At 36.5% G+C, this 27917-nt stretch overlaps 1 protein-coding gene across 2 annotated transcripts; it reads left to right on the forward strand.

Annotated features, from left to right (window-relative positions):
• The first annotated feature begins 10034 nt into the window (after nucleotides 1-10034).
• On the forward strand, nucleotides 10035-27611 carry LOC124159239. Of its 2 annotated transcripts, XM_046534911.1 has the most exons (6): nucleotides 10037-10463; nucleotides 11460-11624; nucleotides 16553-16612; nucleotides 18702-18770; nucleotides 22679-22738; nucleotides 24183-27611. In XM_046534911.1, exons 1-6 carry the CDS (start codon nucleotides 10329-10331, stop codon nucleotides 25305-25307), a joined length of 1614 nt encoding a protein of 537 aa, XP_046390867.1. In that variant the 5' UTR covers nucleotides 10037-10328; the 3' UTR covers nucleotides 25308-27611. The 2 variants fall into 2 exon arrangements, with proteins under 2 accessions (XP_046390868.1, XP_046390867.1); XM_046534912.1 differs by lacking the exon at nucleotides 11460-11624 and having other exon boundaries at nucleotides 10035-10463.
• The last annotated feature ends 306 nt before the right edge of the window (nucleotides 27612-27917 follow it).

Below are 27917 nucleotides of genomic sequence, written 5' to 3' on the forward strand. Positions count from 1 at the left end.
ATTACAGAAAGGCCGTTTTCTGTTACTTCGTATAAGCTCGGTTAATACAGCACCTTCAGTGATAAATGAAGTATCATTTAAACGTTGAATCAACGGCTTCCGACGAAAATTACAACATTTATCTCAAATTTTACTATTAACCTATAAATTTGATTTAAAAGTTTCGATTTTGCCATGTCGATAACTCGCTCGAGGTATTACGACTCCACACAGTTTTTATATTCTAAACTTCAAAAAAAAGTATATGTTGTATATTTTTGCTAAACAAACAAGTGTAAATAAAGTACTTTATGACACGCCTTCTCAATTTTAAACCTAATTACACCATTTCCTTAACGTACTTATTCCCTGATAGCGTGAAAGTTCGAAAATTTCGCACGGGTTAGCTGGTTTATTTTAAATCGATTCCATCGAAAATATCTCGCACATCATCGATAGCTCTTCTTCAGTCTTCGTGACCATCACTCGGTCCAACTTAAAAAAAAAAAAAAAAAAAACATTTGAAAAACGCCGCCTTTGGTGGATGGGGTTAATACCAAACGCGCCGCCCCACTTTGGTGTATCTTTTCGGAAAGAACGGGAAAGAAAATTCGGCACCTAATTAATGGCTAGTAAGGCAATAGGGGGAAAGAAGAGGAGGCCGAATCCATTTTCTGTCGGACCGCTAGACAGAATGCTGCACAGTTTGGCGGCCTCCAGCTCCCATATCAAGGCTATCTCAAACACGCTTCTTTCAGAATCGGCGGCTACAGGTGACGTGGACTTCGCAATTTGCATAATTTTAATCTTTTAACCTGCCCTTTTTTTTCGCTCTTCCTCGGAATCTATCTTATTGATTTTCTACTCACTGTCAAAATTATCTTTCCCTCATGTCAAGATTATTGAAGAAAAATATGATGATGTGAATGTTTCGACAATTTTATTTTCCATTATTTTTCGATATTTAAAGGCCTGGTTACACGATACATTAACACGTACGGGTTAATGTCTAAATGAGTGAACGCGAGAATGAACGCCAAAATGCACCGTGTAACCACCCAACTTGTGCAAATGCATGAACGGAAAATAGAACCTGTTCTAATTTGGTTCATGCAATCGTACATGTTCCGTTCCGGTCCACCAAAATCATTCACGCAAACGTACATTAACTCGTACGTGTTAATGTACCGTGTAACCAGGCCTTTAAAAGCAAGTGGCTCGATTTGTCTAGAAATCTAATTATGACATATACTCGCTACTCGATGGGAATTCCCGAATATTACTCTTGTTATGATTGTTTAAAGAAACTTATTTGGTTTTAATGGACGGGATTTCTCCGGATAAAATCCTAAGTATTCTTTAGAATCAGACCTAGCTTGGAAAAATTTTCTTCCATTTCTCAAATTGAGCACCTCATCAATATCACGTCTCATACTTTGGGGGTGGTAACATAATAAAGAAAAAGTAGGAAAGTAGGGAATAACGAATCCGTTAGTTTTCTCTCGTGATTTTGGAAAATAATTGTTTCCTTCGCTTCATTTTGTTTCGAGATTTCACATTAAAAATCCTGGAAATACGTTCATTTTTCCTTGAAATGTGCCCAAATACACGATTTCTTTGGTGAGTGAGGCAATGATATCTCAGAAGATTGCTTTATGGTGGCTAATGGCCCCACTGGGTTTTTATTTTGATGTTTTTTTTCGGTCACACAGTAGTAAATAGATTTAATTTAATAACTTCAACCTGAAGTTGTTTACGCTGTGATGCGTTCAGTGACCGATGATTTGAAAATGGTAATGATTAGCAAAAGCCTCAGCTCCATTTCCTGTGATCATAGCTTAAGAGGTATGCACTGATATCAGTAGCAACGGAGGAATATCATTGTAACAATCGCTACACCTCTGATTGTGAAAAAAATGAGGCCGCAATGGAAAGTAGACAAGACAACGAATTTCAGCTTCAACCATGGCTCCAAAAATCCTCAGTTTAACCGAATTCGTTCCTAGAATACTTTATCTCAAATGATGTATACCTAGAAGAAGAATTTGCTAGTATTTTTTTAGGTATTGAAAATCTAGACTGATTCCTTAAAACTTAAAGTAGCCTCTACTGGTCTCATTCCATCGCGCTTTAGTTCGCTATTGCGAAACGGTTTCATAGGTGCGTGTTGCAATTGTTTTGATAGGGGTTAATATGCCTCCTTATCAAATTTATTATTCTAAAAAAGTTTTTAAATAAAAAATCTGTTAACGTACCACCGTATCCAAATATAAGTCCAAATAATATTTTAGAATCTATATTCAATGTCTCTCTTATACTCGGCAACAAGTCTATTCACTTCATTCATTCTACTCTACCTGTTGAATCTAAACTTCTTAACGACTCAAGAAGCATTTGTTTGACCAATCTTCCTTGAATTCCTTTATTTCATAAATTATTACATTTTTTCTTGCGTTTTCCCGATCAGTTCCTCTCTTTTGACCTTCATCACCCATCTCTATCAATTCTTGCTTCGATCACAAATACCGTTTATTTTCAAAGTCGCTGGCGCAAGAGCGGGCGCGAATTTGAAGGACTTACATTTTTTATACAAAGCTTCGAAAAATAGGATAACAAGTTGAGAGTTGCTCTTTTTTCTGATAATATAATCATGAAGTTTCGCCATAAAAAGTCATGTGACAAAGTCATTAGCATAGTAAATATGATTAATTCTCAGTAGGTATAGAGCTTTCAATAGCATTGGTGTTTCGTCGTTTATTCGCAATTTACATCACAATCGACTACTACATTATTTTCCCCAGCGATTAAAAGAATCATTATGAATGTTGGAATGCAGTCTTTCCATCGAGTTAGTTTTTCAAATACACATAGATAATTGTAATTATTTCTTAATGTCAAGATGTCCTGTTTAATTATTTTTCTTTTGTGTAATATATATATTTCTGGATAAATTCAATACGGATTTAATCGTAAATTCCCTAACTGTGAACCCAAATGGTGTAATTTCCATCTAAAAGTAAAAAATTGACTATAAAACGCCGCATCAAGTGATATGATCCGAATATTTTTTTACAGTCTATCTGCCATTACCTTTGGCAAGAAACCAACTAGTCTTTTCACTTCCATCATTCTATTCTCTCTCTTAATGATGACTTTCTGAATAATTATAGTCTTTTCCTTGCACTTTCCCATAAGTAAGTCATTTGCACTCTTTTCCAATCTTGTATTTGACTGCTTCAGTCGGTGAATTACCTCCATTATTCCTTTCACCATATAAATGACCTGAATTGCCATATTTGGGGCGAATGTTATATTATTTCCCCTTGTCTCTCGATAATTTCTCATATTTTCCCTTCTATTCATCTCCTACTCTGATTTCTACCTGTACAGTACGTACAGCGTACGATCTTTCGCACGTATTAAATGTACGCACCAACCAATAGTGTGAGCAACATGATCTCTGGCAACATGGCTATTTTAGTCAGCTTCGATGAACGCTTCTCGAACGATTAAATGTCTCCAACAGCTCTCAATTGTCAGATTCAATTTTTTGTGTTAAAAAAATATTTGGTTTAAATGGATCCAAATAGTTTTTTGAATCTTATTTGAGGGAATATGATGAAAAACTGTGAAAATAATTTCTCAGTAGGCGAAGAATTTTTGGGTGCTTATCTGTAAGATTTTGCCTCAGCAAAATCATTTATGTGTATTCATTTATAATGATATTATTGTTAATTTATGAGTATCTCCACTCTCATTTTGTTCATTTAAATGCTATTTTTACGAAAAATGGGCGCTATATTGGATCTCTGGCATTTTTATGAACTGGGTTTACCCTCCCTGGTCGGAATCTAGATCCACCTCTGAGTCCTATTCAATTGTGTTCATCCATCTCAGTCCGTGACGAGTTGACCAAATTGCGAGGGTGACTGCTGAGATCATTCCTCGACCTGTATTGGGTTAATGGGAAATGAGGACGGGGTGAAGTAGAGGAAATGGCGTAAGGGAATGAAAGTAACTCAGCGTCAGAGGTGTGCCCTGGCCCTGTTTTGTGTGCTGAGGACAAGGGGTGTAGACATTAGTATGGAATTCCTTCCAACCCACGCGGCGCAACTTCCGGAAGTGAGGTGAGCTATTGAGGAACATATAATCCATTAAATGGTTTTCGGCTCAACTTTGTGGAAATTAATACACGAAAATGAAAAGGAGACTTCGCTGCTTTCCAGATTTATTTCGTCCGTACGACATGTTTCGACCATAGAGGTCATTATCAAGTACCTCTTATCTAGTACCTTATCAAGTACATACCTTATCTAGTACCTTATTAGATCATTTTCACATATAATCCAAATGCTGTTTGGTCAAACCCATATCTCCATTCTTTTTCTAAGTGAAAGCACACTAAGGTTTTACTCATTTACAAATTCAACAGAGAATGCGCTGTTTTCTCTTTGCAGCACATCCTATAAGATAGTATATTTTAGCTCTTGATTGGTAATATCTACTGCAGTTCAGAATAAATTTAAATAATTTGTTTGTTGGATTAAATTAATGAAAATTAATGTGCTTTTTGTATTTCATAGTACCATGGGACGGCCCTCGTGAACCGAAAGAGAAACGGCGCTACAAATGCATGAAGTCTCAACATCTCCCCAAAGATCCAGAAAAGCACTAACTTTAAGCATTCAAGCTTGAGTCAGCTGTATCGGTATTCAAAAAAATGCAACCATTTCCATGATTAAAAAGCATTTACATCCATCCTGCTGTTCCTAACAATGAAACGATTAATTTTGCCAAAGAAAAATAATTAGATGAAACGGTTTCTTTTAATAATTAGAATTTCAGCCTTTGAGAAAATAAATTATGCCTCAATAACGGAAAAGAGAAGCGAGTACCTAACATTAAAATGCAAAAAAAAATACTTTTTCATGCTGTCAATAACCAGAGTGTGTATTCTAGGAATATAAAATAGTTTGTTATTTCTCCTCATGCTATGAAATAATATGAGAGGGTTTGGTAACCTCGGTTGTTCAAAGTCGGTTACATTGAAAGGACCTCGCTGCAATTTATCTCCAAGCCCAAGTTCGTAATGAGAATAAGTGAAAACACTTAGTATTTTTCCCTATCCTCTTATTCCCCTGCAATACCGGTTTTGATGCAAATGAGTCATCCTTGAGAACAGAGTGAGAATAACTTTAATTCACCCGTCTGCAGTTATCAAATAATCTTAGAGAAAATAAATTTATTGCTTCCTTCTCTAATGCATGGTTGAGTGACGCAACGGTACTATGTATTCTTATGTCCTTCACAACAGCCATCTTTACGTCGAATGTGCCGAAGTGTACCTATTGAAGTGTATTCGCGGATGGGACGAGCTTGTGATACCAACCAAGGCGGCTACTTGTACATGAGTCATCGTAATGAAAGTACTCAACTTACAAAAGGCGCTGCCGAGGAGATTTCTCTGATGATTTACGCCGTCAACTATGGGACTTCGTTTTGAATGCAGCCGCTTGCGCGGTGCTTTCAGATAAATATCGTCAAAAAAAATCCAACTTGTTGTGAAATACTGAATCATCCTTCACAAGATCCGTCCATATCGTAATTCCTGTCGGATCTCCTGTCTCGTGGTTTATATTGATTTATTATGTTACTTTTATTCTTACCGCCTTGATTTCAGAATTTATCTGATGACCCCTTTTCCCACTACCTATTGGAACTCTGACGATGATCATTGGAAATAACCAGCAATAGCCTCATCTCCATTGACACAATTTATCAACTCTTTCTTTCTCTGTTGGAGCTCAAAAAATATCAAGAGCGCTTGAATTGGCCGCGCAGCGATCGATCGCGGTTGCCAGCGTTGAAAAACGTTACTTTGTAGTAATCACGATCAGGGGCGCAGCTAAGAATTAAGGCTAGGGGGGGTTTTATGCGCCACTAATACTTACGGGTGTGGGGGTATTGCATATCTACCAAGGTAAGCAGGAGTTGCGGGGGCCTTCCTCCAGAAAAATTTTAAGAATAATGGTTCAAAATGGCGAGTTTTACCTCTTTTTGAGGGATATTTGATTAATCCTAACCCTATTCTATAAGTAATACTGATCCAAGTAAGTAAAATGGATTAAACTTAAAAATTTCTCTGAGCTCTGGGGGGGGGGGGTTATCCCCCAAAATCCCCCCCTCGCTGCAACACTGATCACGATGTGATTACATAAAATAGACAAATTATCCAACTGCTTTAATCTGTGCAATAATTTTCAACTTAAAGCCTGATAACCTGTAGCAGTCTGGAGTGGATTGGGGCACTTGGCTGCAGTTCATGATGAAGCCCTGCTTACCTGGGTATTCGGGGGTCCTTCCTCGGAAAACTTAAGGAAATTAAATGCCCGGAAATGCATTTTTAAGGGGATCGGGTTGGTGCGGTGGCTAGAGTGTTGGCTGCCCACCCGGCGGGCTCGGGTTCAAATCCCAGCGATGGCAGAGAATTTTCAGAGACTGCCTGATCCCTGCTTGAGTGTTGTGTGGAGGACATTTCAAGCGCAACAATCCGTCCGTCGGATGGGACGTTAAGCCGTGGTTCCTTTGGCGCCTTTCGTTATGAGCAGGATAATGCCGACGCCGGGTATCTCTTCTTCCACCCTTCCTTCCATAACCTTCCCTTATGACGCAAAGAACCTCAGCTGTCGGTCGCCTCCTCCAAATACCATACCATACAATGCATTTTTAAGTTAGTTTGGCACTTAAAAACTAGATGTAAGTTAATAAAAAAGAACAGCAATTTCGAAAAAAAAATTGTAGATTGAGAATATTACAGCTTATAAAATTTGATAATGCATTACGGTTCTATTATCTATTTAGTGAAGGTGTTTCTTGAAACTGCACTGAAATCTAAAAAAAACTCAAAAAATGACCTTTGCGGGGATAGACTTCTGAGGGGCGGGACTGAAGTCCGAGACTTTTACACCCGCACTCCTCAGGAGGGGAAGGAAAGAGGAAGGAATAAAGGAAAGGAAGCGCCGCCGCGATGAGAGCCCGACGACAGCTCCAGGGATAATATCGGGATTGAGGGAATGGGATAGGGAAATCCCGCCGCGGCTGGACTGAAACTGAAAAAAACTGGGCAAAAATCGCTGTATTCTAGCATAAGTGTAGCTAGATTTATGAAAATTGTGTATTTTAAAGATACAATGAAAGTTATTTAGGATGATTAAGTCCAGAATATTGTTTATGAAGGTGATCAAAGTAAATAAATAAGGTTATGCGATGCGGGGAGTATAGTTTCCCGGGGTAAGTCGATTATTTTTGTACGGGAACATTTGGCGAAAGAAAGAATTTCTTCCATTTAAAACAACGTTAAAGCTAACAAGCTTGATGATTTAAATATTTTCTATTGGGTCTTTAACTTGGAATTTTAGATCATTGAAGCGTAATAATGTAAAAATATGCCGTAGAGAAATATTTTTATTGCTAATTGCTCAAAAAAAAAAGGCTTAAACTCTTATTTTTAGTCAGAAGATGACGACTCCTCATATTCCCAAATATTTTTTTCTATCGACAGAATATTTTTCACCTCCTCTGGTAACTTATTTACTTTAGGGTGAACCCCCGCGGAACAACAAATGAAAGGATCTGATGTAAGCAGAAGCCTATGGAAAAGGTCATGGTTTGCGGCAATCCTAGAACCTTTTCTGGTATGTTGGTGCCTATTGGTGCCGGGCTTCCAATGCATTCCTTCGAATAGGAAGAATGGCATTTTTCACTATTCCCTCTCCATGCATTAAACATTTATGAATAAACATTTATGATTAAACATTTGTGAATAGTTGGTGCCATGCGATGGCATGGATAAAGTTTTTCGCACAGTTTAGCTGTTTTAAGCCAGCATTAAGCTGAGAAAATCGTATCATTTACTTGAATTCCAGTCGATAAAATTCTCAAAATTACTGAGAAGCGGGTAATCAGGTCGTCCAAAATTCCAAGAAAAGTATTTATCATTGACCTCTACTAGTATTGTCGATTCATAATTTTACCAACTCGAAGATATTTGGGAGATAGGTATATTAATACAGCATTTAACAAGTGTGAATGACTTTTTCTAACCAAATTTTACTAATATTCAGAAATCTATCGCGATTTTTTGTCACTTTTTGTAGGTTAACATGTATACATAACGAGCATGAATAAAAATGAGTTAACCAATTTTGGGTATCTAGACTTAAAAAAAATGTTATTCAACTTTTGGATCAATACAAATAAATGGCAAAAAATTGGATTTTGGTCGGCTTTTTTCGATTTCCGCCCTCTTGTCTCTTCGGTCTCATTAGAGCGGCGGGGACCACTGTTATCGAAACCATGATTTGCACCTCCTATGTATGTGGAAGAATATTCCAAAAATAAAAATATTTCACAGATATTTCTGTAGATAAATATACAAAACATAGCCATTTTATGATATAAAAAAGCTACAATTGTGATTCTGCAATTTCCGGCAATGCGGGTGGCCCCCCAAGAGGGGGGCGCGCGCCCCCCCCTGTACCTCCCATACGTATACGCCACTGATCCTAATGTAACTTTGGGCATCGACTTGTAATAAACAAATGGAAAAAGAGACTGCCTATTTTCCTACAGCACCTTCTCTAGATCATAGTGCTCTCCGGTGCTCCCCTAATGTCACAGCCGCGAGCGGGAGAGGACCTACCTCTCTCTGGAAAGACCGAATTGCGACCAAGGCCCGTATATAAGGGCCATGGTTGCGACAAAAGTTCGGAAAGATTTTTCGAAAGAAGAAAGGAAGAAACAGAGGAGCACATTTTATATATGTACTTTGCTGGTCAGTGGTCATTATGATTGAACGAAACTTTTTGTAGGGACTACAGTTAATGACGGGCTGGGCCGCTGAGAGGGCGGGGACAAAGAGGGGCACTTTCACCGATCCGATATCTGTATACCGATGTATTTCGAAATCTTTAAAATATACAGATATAATCCTTTTGGTGATGCCAGGGTAAGGAAGGAGTAGGGTAAGAACAACATTCCTTCAACCTCAAATGTATCTAGCTAGCCATGATGAAGATGGGTATACCTACCATGGTAGGTACCCGCAACAACCTTCATCAGAATCATCTCATTTCGGGACCTTAAATTCCGTGACAATAATGAAGGGCGGCTGTGGAAGAGAAGAAGAAAGGTCTATTCGTTTTCTTCCTGGGTTTATGAAGGGCGTGATACGAGATAGGACATCAACTCTTATGAAGAACCTATAATTCCATAATCTCATCCCTCGGATTCGATATTTTTCTTCAAACTCCTCCTTTTTTTAATGTCATGATTGTCTTATTGTTAGATAGCGGTCGCAATTAGGAGCCGATGGATTGATAAAAACATCATTTTTGTGACAGTTAATCCCTGATTTATTCCTGTATAGGAAAGCAATATCAAATTTCTACTTATTCGAAGGTCAAAATTTTTATTTTTTTTGGAATAATTGGGGACTCCCCTTAATATGCACTTTTTCTTATATTTTTATGTGATCGTAGTTATATTTCTCTGTAATATTTTTATTTGTGGTACTGAAGAATTTGGTGAATGGTGTATACGTGTTACACGTCGGTTTATTATGGGGCACCATCATTTGTCAGTACTTCCGTGACCCTAAGTAATTCATTTATTATTATATCTCAGAGTGTGAGTAGTAGCTTCCACCATCAATTACGTTTTTAGCAGTCGCATAATTTAATTTATAACTATATTTTTTATATGATTGCATTTTTACGGTCACAAACCATGTGAATAGTTTGATGTAGGCAAAATTGAGGATATATTCAATATTGACTTCCTCTTGCTACATGTGACCACACACTTTAATTTATATAGCACTTTCAGTGAACATTTTATTTACCAACCTCTCTAAGGTCTCGGAAAATGCATAATTACCGATTTTTTAAATTATGTATTGAATATTTATTCTTTTTTATATCCCTATAAAGACGCTATTAGCAGGTGTTTGATAATTAATGGTACAGTAAATCTTCCAGAATATGGTACTCTTGACAAGGGTAGGCAAACCGAGTGCTAAGAATTTTGTGCGAACTTCACGATGTTGTTGTTTACATGCATTCAGAAAGAATGCTAGGGTTTGGGGTCTTTTCGGAGCAGGGTAAACATACTAATTGAAGATGGTTGGATGAGTAATTTTTGTACTGTTAGATCTCGATTCTCGACCTGTTAGAATAAGTAGAATGTAGAAGTACAAATGTTTTCTTGTAAGTGTTCTTGAAGGATAATTTGAAAGTAAATCAAGACATCCGTGAATATTTCTAACAGTTAAAGGTTCAGTCTTTATTACAATGGGTTCGTCGGATAAGTTTAATACGTGTAGACTGTGCTTGCGTGATAGTGTTTCTTTAATCGATCTTTTTGAGGAAACTAATGAAAGAAGATGTAGCATTAAAGAAGCCATTGAAGATTTATTACATTTTAAGGTAAGGATTCCAGGGTTGAAAATAACTAGTTAGAGCTTCGTGTTTAATTCTTGTCTTATGGTTTTCCTTAGCATTGAATTTTCCACGTGGTCATTGTTTACATTAGAATAGGAATAGGGTTATTGTAAGCGATACTCTATCTGCGTAGTGTGAAACAATCGGTCATTTTGATGGTCTTCTCTCTCGCCAAGGATGTTTGTTATAATTGACCGGACAATGTATCCAAAATACCTCTTTAGGATTTAATATGATGAGCAGCATCATTCATTCATATTATTTCTGTCATTTCGGTCACAAGTGCGATTTTTTATCGTACAGCTCGTAATGTTACTGTTCAGATGGCACCAAATTGAAACACTCCTGTTGGATTATGTGGTCCAATTCCCCTATGTAAAGCTTCAAATATTGCACTTTAATCCATTTTTTCTTTACGTGTATTTCGTAATCAATCGGTTTATAGAAATGTTATATTTCGTTGCTCGGCTTCTGTTTATGAACCGTGCTAGATATGGTTATTTGCTTTGGTTTGCCTAATGTAGTCCTAATGCCAACGATTTTCTTGATTCATTAATGACACTTTTCTTTTGTAGAATTCAGTTTTTCATCTAATACTTTCAAAATTTTCGCTTTGCTAGCTTTCCATTCTTGTCTTCGATTATCCCTTGAAAGACTACATCCAGGCAAAACCTCTGTAGAGGCATATATACCTTAAACGCTCATAGACCTTATCAATTGAAAATACCATCATCATTCTACTTATCTCATAATCTTAATGTCTCGGAAATTCTTGTGAAGAAAAAGTAAATTCTTGCAAATGCGGATCTTGTACCTCGTATGCAACGTTACTGTTAATCTTGAAGCAAAGTATGGTTACAGCTTCCTTTGCTTTGTCCATGCTAAAAAATCGATGTGCTTAATAAAGTTGTTAAGTCTAAAATGTCATTTTTTTAACAACGCCCATGTGTACATTAATGCTGATACATGTTCTTCATTAAGGTAAACAAAAGGCTAAGTTTGCCATGGGTTGTTTGCCCGCTATGTTGTGCCAAGCTGGATGATTTCCGAAATTTCAAGATGCTTAGCCTTAAGTCCAATGAAAAATTTGAGATGAAATTAAACCATCAAGAGGAACAATTTGAAGGATCTTCCTCTCCAAATATGGTATGTTTTTAGAGTTGATGTATGAATTAGCCATTAGTCTCCCATTTTTCATCATGGCTAAGAAAGATAAATAAAGGAACAAGTAAGAAATTAGGTGGTGCAAAAAAGAGGACACCGACATATTCTTATCATGACACCCAAATATTGTGTTGTCATCACTTGGTGAAGCCAAGCTCGTATTAGGATGTTGGGGTCATTTTTATAAGTATGATTGTTAGGGATTAGTTCCTATGGATGGTGTTCATGGGTTTGCTTTGCTTTCTCAAGCTTTTTTGACCGGCGCTGTATTTCATGTCAAAGTCCCCTGTGAATCTGGAATCCTCATTTCCTGTCTCCTTCATCCCTTTTCCTGTGTTGTGCCATGAAGGGTTGAGGGAGGGCAGCCTTAAAATGGGGGTAGGTCTTTCCATAATTAGGTAGGTAAATAATTTGTGTCATTGATCTCTGGGCTCATGCCAAGGCTGATTTAGGGGGGGTCGCAGGTGTGATGACCATCTCCTTAAATTTTATCTAAATTTTAATGACTTAAATAGTTTTTTATTCTTGTAAAGGAGTAACAGGAGTGCAAATGCATGGCTGCAAGTCCCAAATGTGAGAGAAGCTTGAGCTGTCGTCCTTAGAGTGTAGAACTCCTTACTGTAAAAACACTCTGTATTGCTAGTAGACAAGTGGCTTTTAGAAAATTTTCAGTTATGCTTAAACATTGTTGAGCTGGGGAAATAAAAAAGTGTATAGGAGAGCCACCTTAATTATTACTTTCCTACCTTTTTTCTAGAAATTAAGAAGGGGTCACTCTGCGAACCACCTCTTAATCCACCCAGGGGTCAATCATCTGAGTTAAATCAAAATAGATTTCAATCATCTGAGTTGCAGGGCTGCAACTCAGATGATTGAAATCTATTTTGGCTTCTTTCCTTCCTCCCTCTGCTACTCAATCTCTCTTTCTGCTCTCGTCCCTCCATCCATATCTCCCTGCCAATATTATATTCTTCAAATTTTACTTTGGTACTAACTTGAGTACGTCGTTTCTTGTTCCTGCTTGTTTCAAATGGAATATCAGTGCAAATTAGAAGTATAAATCCAGTTAACTTTCTCTGTGAGCCATTCTGTTAAGGCCATGATTATTTGCACCTAAGACTTTAATCTGTTACTATTGATTTTCTTTGTCATTTGACCTTGAACCCCTGTCATTTGACCTTGTACTCCTGTCATTTGACCTTGAATCCCTGCAATTTCACTGAAACGTGTGTAATTTGACTGTGAAATGTTCCGCTTTTAAGCCTGGCTTATAATTTTTGTCTTGACCTTTTGGCTTAAAATTCAGGACCCTTTAAAATGCATAAAGAATGTTAAAGTTGGGGTAACATTTTTCTCGCAAGAAATAAGGAAACCTCTGAACCTCTCCATTCATTCTAAATAAACTTTTATATCAGTTACCATTGAGAAAATCCTATAGTGTATATTAAGGATAGTCAAAAGGTCAATGTACGGATGATTAGTTTCTACAAACTGTGATGTGGTGGTAATGATGATATTGCAATACTTGTTCATTATTTAATTTTCATGCCTATTATTTCCAAGGCATTCTCATCGCTCAATTGCAATCAGTGTAAAATGCTGCGTTCTTTACACAGGATCTGGCACATTTTAACTACAGCCATGAAATATGCCTACAAATTCAAAATGCCATTGTGGAAGTCTCTTTGTGTTTACATTTAATGAGTAAGCTATAGCGAGGAAGATTTTTTGGGTGGTTCACTTGGAAAGTGGGTCGGAGGGTTTGATTGCAGGGGGCACACTCAAGGCTACATCTCCCTCCCTATTGCAATACCAATTTTGCAAAGCATAAGGTAGAAAGTAGTCATCATAGTGAATTTAAGCTGTCAATTCTTCATTTAGAAAATAATGGTGCAAAATTGATTTTCTGGGAATACTGAAAATTGTCAATGCCCCAAACAAAAAATTCTTGTAGAACGACCATGCTTTTGAATGTTGCTCAAATCCAAAATAGCTGAGTTGAGTAGGGTGTTGGCAAAAAATTTCAAATTTATGCTTAAGCAATAAATTCCACCTCAACTGTGGGAAGGATAGAGGGATGTAAGGATAAGAATCGAGGAGTTCTGTATTTCTCTGAATATAATTCCCTCCCCCCTTAATTTTGAGGTTTAAGTTTTGGGAAAAATTAAAAAAAAAATTCATAGGAATATAGTCCCCCCTTTAATTTTACCATGGGCATTTTTGAAAAAAAAAAGAGGGAACTATATTCAGATAAATGGGGTAATCATGGAGGAGAAGCTGGTAGTGATTTGATGGAATGAACATTTAAAAAAGTTATTGAATGAAAAGGAAGATTAAAATGGTAACATACCTTAAAAAAATTAATCATGGTGGGGAATTAATACCAGAACCTATGATAGAATAACTAGAGTCAGTAATTAAAATTGTTGCACCGAGGGCAGTTGGTGTGATTGTAGAGTTGATCAAGTTGGGTTGTAAACATTTTACTATTGTACTATATATGTACATAGGTCTATCTTGAGGATTTGGAAAAGTAAAGCCATATTGCATCAATAGAAAATATGAGTAATATGTCAAATATACCAGAAAAAGTGAAATGTATACGACAGGTGAGATACCAAAGGATTTCGAGAGGAACATTATAATCCCTATTCCTAAGAAGAAAAGAGCGGAGAAGTGCGAAGATTTTAGGACCATAAGCCTTACTACACATGCATCAAAGATACTGACAAGGATCATCTATAGAAGAATAGAACGAAAAGCAGAAGAGTACTTGGATGAGGACCAATTTGGATTCAGAAAAAACAAAGGCACAAGGGAAGCAATATTGGCCCTAAGACTGCTCATAGAGAAGAGAATGGAAAAGAACAAGCCAACATTCGTTGCGTTTGTGGACTTAGAGAAAGCATTTGACAACGTGGATTGGAGCACAATGCTTGGAATCCTAAAGAAAATTGGGGTTCTTTATAATGACAGAAAAATCATCCACAGTTTATACAAAAACCTAGTAGCCGTGATAAAATCAGGGCCCAGCTGTGAAGAAGCAAGAATTAAGAAAGGAGTGCAACAAGGCTTTACATTGTCACCCGTAATTTTCAACGTTTACATTGAAAAAGCCATTAATGAAATCAAAGAAAAGGAATTGGGAGTGAATATCCATGGAGAAAAAATTAGCATGCTAAGATTTGCCGATGACATAGCCATTATAGCAGAAACAGATAAGGATTTGAAAAATATTCTGGTTAATATGGGTAGGGTAATGAGTAGATATCAACTGAAAATAAGCACGAAGAAAACCAAGATCTTAGTATGCAGCAGAAGAGAAGAAGTCAAGACCAACATTAAAATAGGGAGGCAAAAACTGATAGAGGTGGATGAATTCTGTTATTTGGGAAGCAAGATAACTAGTGACGGGAGAAGCAAGAAAGAAATTATCAGCAGAATAGCCCAGGCGAAGAGAGCATTCCACCAAAAGAGACACCTGCTTACAGTGGGAAACTTAAATGTAGAAGTAAAGAAACAATTTATAAGAACCTACATCTGGAGTATGCTCCTATACGGAAGTGAGGCATGGACAATGACCGCAGCGGAGAAAGCAAGGATAGAGGCCTTTGAAATGTGGTGCTACAGAAGAATGATGAAAATCAAATGGATGGACCGAGTTCGGAACGAGGAAGTCCTAAGAAGGGTAGGAGAGAAGAGAAGCCTCATGAAAACCTTAATAAGAAGACGGAACAACCTTATTGGCCATATCTTGAGACATGATGGCCTGATGAAGACAATCGTCGAAGGACAGGCGGAAGGCAAGAATGGAAAAGGAAGACCTCGAACAAAATATATGGAACAAGTAAAGAGAGATGTGAAAGAGAAGAAATACGTAGGAGTGAAAAGATTAGCTGATAGGAGAACTGAGTGGAGAGCTGCGTCAAACCAATCCAAGGATTGTTGACCAGTGATGATGACCAGAAAAAGTATAATAATTAGGCATGTGGTTACCATAGACTTATTATGCTCTTAGGGCAGTTTGCAAGATATTGTTTTACCTGATTTTCAAGACTTTTACATAGAAATATTTGTAGTCTTAAGGCAATCAATCCTTCAACAGTGTCAACCAGACTAGACTGCAGAGAGTACTCAAAGAGTATGCAATATCTGCAAAATTTATGGAATTATTGAAGGGGAATGTGAATGATGCCAAGATAAAATTAAAAGTCAGCAATTGGTTGGGTAAAGAAATTGAAAATAGCACAGGCATTAAGCAAGGAGATGGGCTTTCCACCATTGTATTTGATTTTGCTCCGAACAAGGGGATACATGTGTTTGAACAGATACATTATTAAGGAAATTCAGTCAGATATGTGCATATGCAGAAAATATCACAGTCATTACCAGGAAAACACACATTCTTAAATAAATGCGTGAGCTGATGGAAAAAGAAATATAAGAAATTTAACTTCTAGTTTATTATAGGAAATCGAAGTAAATGGTAGAGTCTTAATAGGAGGTCAGAACTTCGAAGGAGTTTCCAGTTTCAGATATTGGAATAATGGCATATGTATGGAAATGGTGAGATCTGTAAAGAAATAAGTGACATAATTCAGCCTGGAAATTCTTCATTTTTTGAAAACAAGCAAATGTTCAGGGTTGTAATAATTATTAGAAACTCAGAGATAAAATACCCAAAGCATTGGTTTGACTTGTGTCACATTTTTTGAATATTTTGTTCCTCAAAAACTTGTTTTAATTGGCTGATAAAAAAATAGTTTTATAACTATGATCAGTTGCTATTGTATTGATGCAAATATTGATTGCATACATCTGTTGCAGTTTTAAAATTTTACTTACTTATTTATGAAATCTAAAATAAATATTTGTATGTCTAACTTATTCTAATTTCTTTACTTCAACAGTTTGACATTGTAGACATGAAAACAGAGCTGTTAGAAGTTCAGGAAGAAGCAAGCCCTCAGGTGAGAATACTCGTTGTTAAATAATGTTGCATTCATTGCATTGATACTTTAAATAACCTTTTACTTTTATAAAATAGCAATGTCAACTGCATCTAAGTAGCCATTAACCTTTGAATTTGTGGTAATTGAAAAGCTAATTTATGATTAAACAAAGTATGTATCCTTTCAGTGTGGAATTATTGTTGATGATTACGGTTTTGGTTGAATTTTTATGTGATAATACATATTTTAAATTTGGCAAAGAAAATAAGACCTGTGCCTTTCAGAATTTCTGACATTGTAATCAAAATTTAAGTTTGAAATGTAAGGGTTTTAAGATTTATATTTATGAAATTGGTGTGCAAAATTATAAGGTAAGGTGCACAGATACAGCAAACTCCTAATGATGGGGAGAGGCAGCACAAATAATTAGAAAACACGAATAATCCAAACTCTCACTTTAATTTTCTGGTCATTTTCATAATTTATGTAAATCAAACAATCTAATATTATATATGCACATTTTCAGATATTATTGATTGCTTTGTGGAATCATTAGGTGCTTTATTATCCCATTGTTAACCACTGAAAAATTTTCTAAAATTAATAAAGAGTTTTTTCCCACCGCTTATCGTCGTCTGCAATGTGTTGGTGTAGCCATGCTTTAAAATGCAATTATCGTGGTGCTTTTGCATCCAATTTTATTTTTTATGAAAATCGCATAAAAAGTCGAAGGAGCGTGAACTAGTGCACTGATAATCTGCATCACGGATAAACTGCAGCTGGATAATCAGAAGTCTAAACTGTAATAAGGAGCAGTGGCGTATCTAAGGGGGGATGAGGGGATAGATCTCCCCCCCCCCCAAAGACTCAGAAAAATAAAAAAGTCATTTAAAACTATTGTCTAGCTTTGAAATTCAATAACGGCATCTGCTTACAGTTAAATTTTTAGTGCCAAAATTATGTAAAATGTTTATCTAGGTATGTCATTTTTCAAAAATTTTCCCTGACCGGAAAATCTTTCTTCTAATTTTTTGAAAAAATTTCTACTGACAATTATTGCCTGGGGATGGGGTCGCCACCCCATCCACCTCCTCCCCCAAAGCATATTCCTAGTTACACCACTGATCAGGAGTGAATATAAATTTGGTTAGTTGTTAATTTTTATCTAAACTTCAATATCTCCATAAATAAGGAAAACCAAATAATATCCAATGGCTCATTTTAAAGGTCTTAAATAGAGTAAGATAACTAATGTGGTATTTTATATAAGCTGAACATAGTGTTTAAATTCATAACTAATTAAAATTTTCAAATGGGTTTTCAGGATAAAATGAGGAAAATCAAAGGGATAGCATCAAATCATAATTTTTTTTCTTTGAGTGAAATATTACTCCTACCAAATTTTTAAAAACTTGAATAGAAGGGTTGTATCTTCAACCCACAAAAAATAGAAAAAAATCCAAGCGGTGGCTACATTGTCAAAATTCGCTTTCAAAACTTAAATGTATTATAAAGTTTCTGAATGTTTTAAAATTTAATTAATAAATCCATAAGTTATCTTTCTTAGTTCAATAATTAAAATGAACCATTGCATACTTTAATATCTTCTTTATTTCCAGAGATGTAATAACTGGAATGAAGGCATTTTCATCAAGTCTCAGTTTTATAGCTAAGCATTATTATGTAAAGAGTCGCATGTATTACTTTCAGGGCAGTCCTCCAATATATATCAATATAAGGAAGATAATATTTTTATACATAGCTTGACCTTTTATATCAGTGGCGGGTACATGTTGGGAACTGCAAATACATATGTACTAACATTGCAGAACCATCCACCAGTAGCTACCATCTGGTGGCTCTTCAGACAATTTTTTCCATTGTAAATCGCCTTAGAAATATTTATACTCCTACTAGATGTAAGAGCAGCTAACTCTTAACAGCATATAAAAATTTGGTCAAAATCAGTCAACAAATACTCTATTAAAAGTCTTATTTAAACCAACTCTAAAATTCTTCAAAAGTCAGTGGTGTTTGGGGTCAATTTAAATCCCAGGGGATGGATGCAAATGGGTTAATATTACATTTACAATTTATTTCCATTCAGGTCGCAAGAATCTCTCCCATTCAAACGGAGCAGGAAGAAGAAATGATGTCTGATCGTGCATCAATGGAGGTATGAACCATTTTTATTGATATGTCTTTTGATTCTCACTTTTATCACCTTAATACATATTCAACAAATAGGTATTGTTGTATTTACTTCTGTCCTGTCCTATCTTGGAATCAAACTTTTTGGTTGCATACTCTAGGTATACATATATTCAACTGATATGCATATACAAACCTCCTCTGAGGCAGAGAATGATTATGATATGTGGTTGGTACTGAAATATTGAATTTGATCAGTTGACTTCATCCTATTGCCATTGAAATTGGCGAAACTTTTGTATATAATGTACATCATATTTTTATAACAGAAAATAATCTTTATTGTGATGGGAAGAAGAGATAGCCTATCTGTGGTCGTATGGCAAATTGTGCAGAGAACATCATCTAGACCCTCAATCAATCAGGTGCACATTTTTAGAATAAAGGATAAGAATTACCACTACCTTAATGTGTGGCACATGACCACCCTTTTTTATTTCAATATAATCTAAGGAAACTTGTGGGTAATATTATTTTTTGAGGTAGTTATATTTGAATATCTTGTTTTATGTTGATGTAATCTTGTTACATCCCGACTTTGGGCCTTAAACCCATCACCAATATTCTTTTGCAACCTTCGACCATCAAATCCCATAATCTTTTGTGGCCTTCAGCCATTACACTGGTTTACAAAAAAACAAAAATTTTCTGGCGCAAGAGGTTTATTAACCGATCTTTATAAGGTTTTTCACGCTGATTTCAAATATGTAAATAGTTTTTCTCCATCACCCTCAGTTTTCGTGTGATTCCCCGAAATGTCCCGAAAATCCCGAAAAATCTGGTTTCATGCACCAATATACACTTAAAAGGTCATAACTTCCACCCTAGTTATCGTAGAGCAATGAAACAAAAACCAGCGCACTTGTCATACTATACGTGTGAATAGAGACTGCATTTCGTTCCATTATACATCGTCAGGGTTGGTACCCGGGGACCACAATGTCAAAAAATGCAATTTTGGTAAACACGATTTTTGGTGCAATAGGTTCATTTGCTGACCCTAATAGGGTTCTCCGCGCTGATTTCAAATATGTAATTAGTTTTTCTCCATCACCCTCAGTTTTAGAAAAGCTTGCATATTTATAGAAATATGCAAGCATGTAAGAAAGTATCATCTTACCTTAAAATGTTGTGGAGATGGATTTCCTTCTATATTTCGCATCTTTCACATCTCTCTTCAGTGTCCAACGGTAATCAGAAACCATTCTTGCATTCCACTGTCCCTGATACCTCTTCTCCATAACACTTATATCTTGGTGGAACCGCTCACCATGCTCGTCACTGGCGGCACCAAGGTTGTCAGGAAAAAAGTCCAGATGCGAGTCCAAAAAATGAATTTTCAGCGATATGTTGCACCCCATGTCTTTGTACGATTGCAACATTTCTTCCACAATGTATCGGAAGTTCTCTGCTTTATTATTCCCCAGAAAATTCCGTATCACACTTTTCAGTGCCCCCCAAGCTGTTCTTTCCACTGGGTGTAACCCATCCTTGAACATTTTGTCACCCATCAAAATTCTCATCTGGAGTCCCACAAAAATTCCCTCTTTGATTTTGGCGTCACTTACCCGAGGAAATAGTGCCTTCAAATGGCGAAATGCATCTGAATTTCTGTCCATAGCCCTTACAAAGTTCTTGACCAGCCCTAACTTTATGTGCAGAGGAGGAAGAATAATTGCATCTGAGGAGACTAATGGAGGATGCGCAATATTTTTCTGTCCAGGAATTCGTGATTGCCGCTGTGGCCATTCCTTTCTGACATAATGTTGTGTCTTATCTCTGCTATCCCATTCACATAGGAAGATGCAAAATTTGGTGTAGCCTCCCTGGAGACCAGTTAACAAGGCAACAACCTTTAACTTGCAACACACCATCCATTTGTATATATCATATTGAATTGTGTCCAAAAGAAATTTCATGTTTTCATAAGTTTCTTTCACGTGAGTAGCATAAGCTACAGGCACAGAGGGGAATTTGTTACCGTTGTGCAACAGCACAGCCTTCAAACTCGTTTTTGACGAGCTGATGAATAGTCTCCATTCACTCGTTTTATGTTCATGGCCAAGTTCATCCATCACATTCTCAATGTTGTTGCAGTAAACCAGACCATTTGCTTCAGAATAGAAATTTTGGAACTCTCTTTGACGATTGCGATAGAAACACACCTTTGTGTCATGATGCAATAAGTTCCAGCCACTTAGTCTTGAACCTATCAGTTCGAACTGTTGTTTCGACAAGGAAAAATCACGAATAAGATCGTTTAAATCACCCTGAGTTAGGAGATGAGGTTCACTGGAAGATAAACTTGCCGTAAACGTAGGATCATGCAGCTGTACCTCTTCAACATGGGTGTCTTCCTCATGTTCAAAGTGCACTGGTGGTTGTGGTGGATGAGCTGGCACGGGTAAGTCCTCGCTGTGAGCAACTGGCCACATTGCAGACGGCAAATCTGGGTACTTCACTGTATGCTTGGATTTTGCAGTAATTCCACTTATCTTTGTTACACAGAAGTAACAGTCTAATGAGTGGTTTCGTGGTTCACGCCGAACCATGGGTACAGCAAAGTTCATGTGACGCTGCGATCCCTTTTCCCACTCTGTGAGACGTTTCGCGCATGTCGAACAACATATATGTGGTGCCTAGTCCTTGTCTTGCTCCCCCGCTTTACAACCGAAGTATAATTCATAGCAATGTTTCACCAAAGGGGTCAAAGAACGATGTTGCGACTTGAATGTCAACTCCCCACAAATATAACAGAAGTTGTTGGGGTGGTTAACGCACTTCCGGGGCATCTTGTCTCACACGTAAAACACAGGCACAGCACCGCACCCTGAAGAAGGAGAAAACAAATTCACTTCGTACCGGTTATTCAAGTCCTCTGTCACCTTACGCTTGCCACTGAAATGTCGGTGATTCTGACGAGCGAGTGTGGTCAACAATGACTGACAACGCGACTACAGTAGGAATGTGTGCGATTATAAAGCACGCACTCCGATCCACTACTCACGACACATCCCTGATTAATAATATATGAGCGATAAAATTGACAATACTAAAAAAATAAATATATATATCACTGGGCGTCCAGAAAGTTCGCTTTTTCAGGAACAAAATTGCATTTTTTGACATTGTGGTCCCCGGGTACCAACCCTGACGATGTATAATGGAACGAAATGCAGTCTCAATTCACGCGTATAGTATGACAAGTGCACTGGTTTTTGTTTCATTGCTCTACGATAACTAGGGTGGAAGTTATGTCCTTTTAAGTGTATATTGGTGCATAAAACCAAATTTTTCTGGATTTTCGGGACGTTTCGGTCAATCACACGAAAACTGAGGGTGATGGAGAAAAACTATTTACATATTTGAAATCAGCGCGAAAAACGCTATTAGTATCGGTTAATGAACCTTTTGCGCCAAAAATCGTGTTTACCAGTGTTATCGGAGTCACAATTTTCTCACACTTTCTAATTTAGCCGGTCGTCCGCACTTAGGACTGGCCGTTCCCACCAATAGAGGACGAGGAGAGCTGTTCATGCCATTCCACGATATTCGCCTTGCCTTCTTCTCCGCCTTAACGCTCATTATTTTTTGCCTACCCTTTGTTATCGCCACTGCTATTCTCCGCGATGACCACACAGTTCCGGCTCGTGATACGACAGTCTCATGCAATTTTTCCTAGAGTTGTTGATGTTAATTACGTAATATCCTTAAAGTATGACTATGTAATTGATTTCATTTTTCTAACTAGAATATGACTCTTAGTGGAAAAGATTTTACCTTTATAACGGTCATGTTGTGACTGCATACATTCATGTATGTATATCAAGTATTATATATGATCACAGAAACTGTGTTTTCTTGCTCTTGCAGATGGACAGCATGCCTTGTTGTTCTGAAAGAGGAGTGACTGATCCTCGCCTAGGATTTGAGGTATGATTTTTCTTAAGATCATTAAAAGGTGTACACAGTTCAGTCATTTGAAGCTCTTGGATTATCATATTTTTTTGTGTCTTGAGTTCTTAATTTTATTCAGGATGCTTATGCTATATCCTTTTTTTTTACTCTTGGCGGCTGAACCAAAGAGAGCTAGTAACCAAACAGAGGAGCTATCCCCCCCAACCTCACTATTCCTCTTCATCCCTCTCTTTTCTCCCCAGCACTCCCCTCCTTGTGGCCTACTAGTGTTGCTAGTCCATAAAAGTAAATGTGCGCTCGCTCAAAAGCAAACCACGCATCTTGGAACCCTCCTTGCTATAAAACCGTTGGTTTGAACCAGTGGTGACTAGCTGCTATAACCATGTGTCCACTTCACATATAACCTTTGAATGCTTTCTACAAAGGAATGAACTGATGTGGCATTTGTCCTGCATGAGCTGATAAAAATAGTAGATTCATCAAACTTATAATATAATTAACAATGTTACAGTTTACTTGACCCCTATGCATGGGCATACCCAAAATCAAAACTGGGGGGGGGGGAGCAAAACTAGCTGTGGTCATTCAAGTTGTAACTTTTTTGCACTGATAAGGTTAATGAAACAAAATTTTATGGGAATTATGACAGCAATTCATTAGTTTTTTTATAATTATTTGCTTGAAAAAATAATGTTTTTTATTTTAGATTCATGTTTTATACTAATACATATATATAATTTTTCTTCCAAAAGAAAATTTGTTCATAACTTTTGTTTTGAACTAAATTTATTTTCGCTTCTGGGGGAGGGGCAGTTGCCCCCCCCCCCAATTGGCCCCTATGGCTTAGTGCTGATGTAGTATGTAGCTGACTTCAAATGGTGTAACATGAATTGACAGTACAGGAAAGAGTTCGTTTTTTTTTAGCAAAAATTGGGATAGTTTCTCATCCATCTAGCTAGCAGCATTATGACTTTTTAACAGAATCAAGTGATAGAAGTCAACTAGCGTGAACTGAGGATGGAGGGTAATCATTATAGAGCTAATCCAAAAGTTGTATTATTTACTTTCAAGCTGTGCAAAAAGTGTTGCTGGAAGCCATGAATGAATCTAAGTTAGCATTCACGGGAAACTGACCTTTTAAAAGTTGGTCTGAATAAAGCCTTCAGCTTATTAAATCCAGAAACTTTAATACTTAGCACGTAAGATGGTACACATGTTACTCTCAAAATTTTATGAGGAAATATTTCATAATTATGTTGATTTTTGTTCATATTTTACAGCGTCTTTGATGAAAGTGTTTCTGGAAAATGACAAATTTAAACTCTATGATTCCTGTCTTTGCATACAGTTGTGGCATGGTTGACTCTCTAGCAATTGGTGTGGACATTTATTGCTATGCTTACACGTATACTTGAAAGGAGCGTAACTCTTATTTGTATTTTGGTTATTGCCACCATAGGGTTTTGCAGCTGATTTTTGGAGAGCCACAGAAGCTGCTCTTGAAATAAAAATTCCAAAGTATCTGAAACATATTTTAAAAATGAATGGATTTGATAATGGATTATCAATGGCTAACTTCACTGCTGGAAGTCTTGTACCAGTTCTGGAGAGGTTTGTCCGAGAGGATATGCCTTATGTCATTCCAGCTGATTGTTTAAGAGAAGACTATTATGGAATATTTGAAAGATGTCCTGAACGTTTCAGGATTGTATGGGGTCATGTCAATATTCTTGTTAAAATGGCTGAATACTGGAAAGAATCTCGTAAGCTATCCAGAGCAATCCAAAAGAATAATGAATGCTCATTTGCTGATGAAGTTGGGTTGAATCCTCAGCCATTTGAAAATCAGGGGCAATTGTTGGATCAAGATTGGTGTAAAGAAGCTATTCAGGATAAAACTGTATCTCTTAGTGATACAAAAAGTGATAGTCAGATGCAAAAAGATTTTCCCAAGATAAGGATTTGCCAGCATTCATCTGGTGTTCCTAATGCTATGAAAACATGTTTGAAGCATGGTGAAAGCTCTGATATTGGCTCTGAAAAAGTGGATGAGAGTGAAGAATGTGGGCCTTCGTACTGGAAAAGAGAAAAGGATCATCTTGTTAGTGTAATTAAAGAAAGTTTGAGTGAAAAAGTATCAGATTACAATGAGAACATAAAACTTGCCGTTAATGATTTGCACGGTCAGCATGTCATTACCAAGTTTCGACTGCTCGCAGATGTACAGTGCTTCCTGTGCACAATATCGATTAGGACTTATAGAGTGTGCAGTGAATACAACATGTCAAAGTGGATGGTATCAAATTATGTGCGCCATGTCGTTGAACAGCACTGCGTTGGAGGCAAAAAGAATAAGAAAAAAAGCGTTTCACTCAGTGAAACTAGCGCCAACAGTGTGAGTGATCACAGTGCCCAAGATAACCAGCATTCATCACACAGCAGGGAAAATGTTTTGGGTTGCACTGCCCTGGAAGATTATTGTGCAGAAGATTCTCATCCGAGAATCAGTTTATTCAGTGATGAGACACCATCAAAAAAGAAAAGAAGTGTAGAAAGTAAAGAATGTGATGCTTGTGAGAGTTAGGGTATTAACGTACCAAAGTAGTACCTAAATATTATTTTTGTTCTGTTATTTTGTCCAGTGATGTTATCAGCAATAGAATTTGTTCATAGAAATAGACATTGCCAAAAGATTGGTAATTATGTTGCACCTTGATAGTGTTATTCTTATTTCCTATTGTATGTGTCTTGGATGAAGATGATACAAGATACGTATATTACTTCCATTCACCATGCTTGCCATCAGTTTGTATCAACTGTTGCATTTCTAAGAATATGGGGAGCATCATTTGCATTTAAAGCTTACATTGTGAACGATGAACTGAGGTCTTTATTGTTTTCTCTGATATTCAGAGGTATGAATACTATGATGTAATGACAAAACTGCCTCATGATGAAAGTGAAGCTAAAAAAATGGGATTCTCGTGCAATCACTTTTTTTTAAAATTGGGAAGGATATATTATTTTTGCCATATTGGATTCAGGATTTAGTCGGAGATAATGCTATTTTTCTTTAGCAGAATGAACTTATGAAATTTACTGCCATAAGGCCTCTATATTTTGCCTTGATTGCTTAAGGATGATTGATTTTTTATGAATGGTTATTTACAAATGTGAATGACATCTATTCAACAGTGGGCTATCCTTAGTAAATACCTTTTGATTATGTACATCAATTTGTACTCGATTTTTGTACCTCTTCCTCATTTGGCAAATGAGTGCCCTGTGCTTCATGATTACTGTTATATTCACCCTATCTCGAGGAATTAATTGTAAAAATAGAAAAAATGCTTTGTCAAAACTTTGGTATGTGTAATTTTGTCCTTCTACTCATAATATAATAAGCTTTTATTTTTCTTGTCACTTAATCAGCCTTAGGTCTATCATTAGGTGTTTTTTGGAAGTAATTTGGCCAAATTACCTCTTTTAAGGAAATGGTGTTTGTAGGAATGTTAGTAATGGATAAGTTGTAATTTACATGGTACATCATTTCTAAAATTATAGCGGCAGTGTTTGGAATTGTTTAGGCTATGATGGTAATTGGGTAACTGAGATTATCTTAACTAAGAAAATCTTCTGACATGATTTGGCTGATTTCTTGAATGGGAACCAAAGTCAGAGGGAGAATTTATTTAATTTATGAATAGAAATTTGACTGTGGTCTTATTTTCGCCTGGTTAGCTCATTCTTCGAAGCCAAGATTTAGTAGGTGTAACTGCAGTAAGGGCTAGTTCATATTAGGAATATGATACCTTTTGGAAGTATTGCTCTCTCCGAGTATAATGCCAATTAGTATGAATATGTGTAAGATTATGTGGTGATTCATAAGTCAGGAGACTTAGATTTTGGTAGAAAAAATCATGAGCTGCAGATGTGCAAAAGATGGTTAATTGCTAAGCAATGACTGTGGGTGATGGATTCTTAATGGAGTTCATTCATCTGCATGCGTCAAGTTATCTAGTACAATGGCTTTAGAAATATGAGGCTTTAGTGTTCTATTACATGCACGTGGGGTGCAATGACTCTTTATGGACAATTAACGCATAGAGGAAAAGAATGCTATCTTCTGCTGTAGCTGAGTTGTCGTTATAATTATTCATTTCGTAACAACCCCTTATTTATACACTGCTGACTTATTCTTCAGAAATACAGAAGTCTCAGGTTTTCAGATGTTTGCTTCTGTGAAATTTAACAGTCTCTGCTATTATCTTTTGGGTGAAATAGGAAAGAGCTCATCATAAAAATTTCAGTGGAGTTCCATAGCATCTATTTGGAAACTTAAAGAAGTATGTACATCATATGCTTGAGATGGGATAACTTGAGAATGTGTGTTATAACTCTTCATTATTGCTTTGGGCAAGGATGTTTTTACCTTCAATTTCTACACAAACTATCTCTACTTTTCTAATTCTTCATCTTTCCTCTCCATGTTTCATGTTTTTAAAATTACCATTCCCATTAAGCATAAAACTTAAACCAAAATTTTTTTATGGGACTACACAACATTTTTTTCCCTGGTTAATATTTATTCTATCGTAATTGTACATACTTTATTACCTTTAATATTTTTGAAGCCATTGTGATTGGTAATTCTGTATTTATGAAGTGAAGTGGTAAGTGTTTCCAGAACTTCTTACACAAACTCCTTTCTGAATATTTATTGTTACCATCATCCTCTTCTTGTGCGGAGTTCTAATTGTTATCTGTAAATGCATTGACTTCCATCTAATCACCATTTTTGTGTGCCTTTTAATTTTCTGTTCAATTAAATTTCTATTTCTCTTTAGCTTAATGTAATCATCTGTTAATACATGATTTACCAAATTAATTCTTTGTCTGATTTCATACACATTACAATGCCACCATTGCCATTTTATTGGTAAGGTATATAGAGAGAAAGCGGTGATATTGATACATAACTGTCTAAGCTCTCCACATATTGAATTAAAAATTAGTTGCCCAATGCTTCATTTGTAATCCACCTTGAAGGTGTCTAACAGGAAATGTTAAAATGGGAATAATGAAAATTTTGTTTTGCTTGTCAATCTTTTCATTCTAAAAATTTGTTATTTTTTTTTTTAACGTGATGTTTTTAAGTTTTCTACCAGTCAGGGAATATTAAGGAAAAGTATTT

The sequence above is a fragment of the Ischnura elegans genome, chromosome 5 (genome assembly GCF_921293095.1).
Source record: "Ischnura elegans chromosome 5, ioIscEleg1.1, whole genome shotgun sequence".
NCBI classification, from domain to species: domain Eukaryota; kingdom Metazoa; phylum Arthropoda; class Insecta; order Odonata; family Coenagrionidae; genus Ischnura; species Ischnura elegans.

Excerpts from the sequence above, each read along its gene's own strand:
- LOC124159239 (XM_046534911.1), top strand. The coding sequence starts at position 10,329 with ATGGGTTCGTCGGATAAGTTTAATACGTGTAGACTGTGCTTGCGTGAT. Across the intron at positions 11,625-16,552 it reads GATCTTCCTCTCCAAATATG|TTTGACATTGTAGACATGAA; the intron begins GTATGTTTTTAG and ends TTACTTCAACAG. Across the intron at positions 22,739-24,182 it reads ATCCTCGCCTAGGATTTGAG|GGTTTTGCAGCTGATTTTTG; the intron begins GTATGATTTTTC and ends TTGCCACCATAG.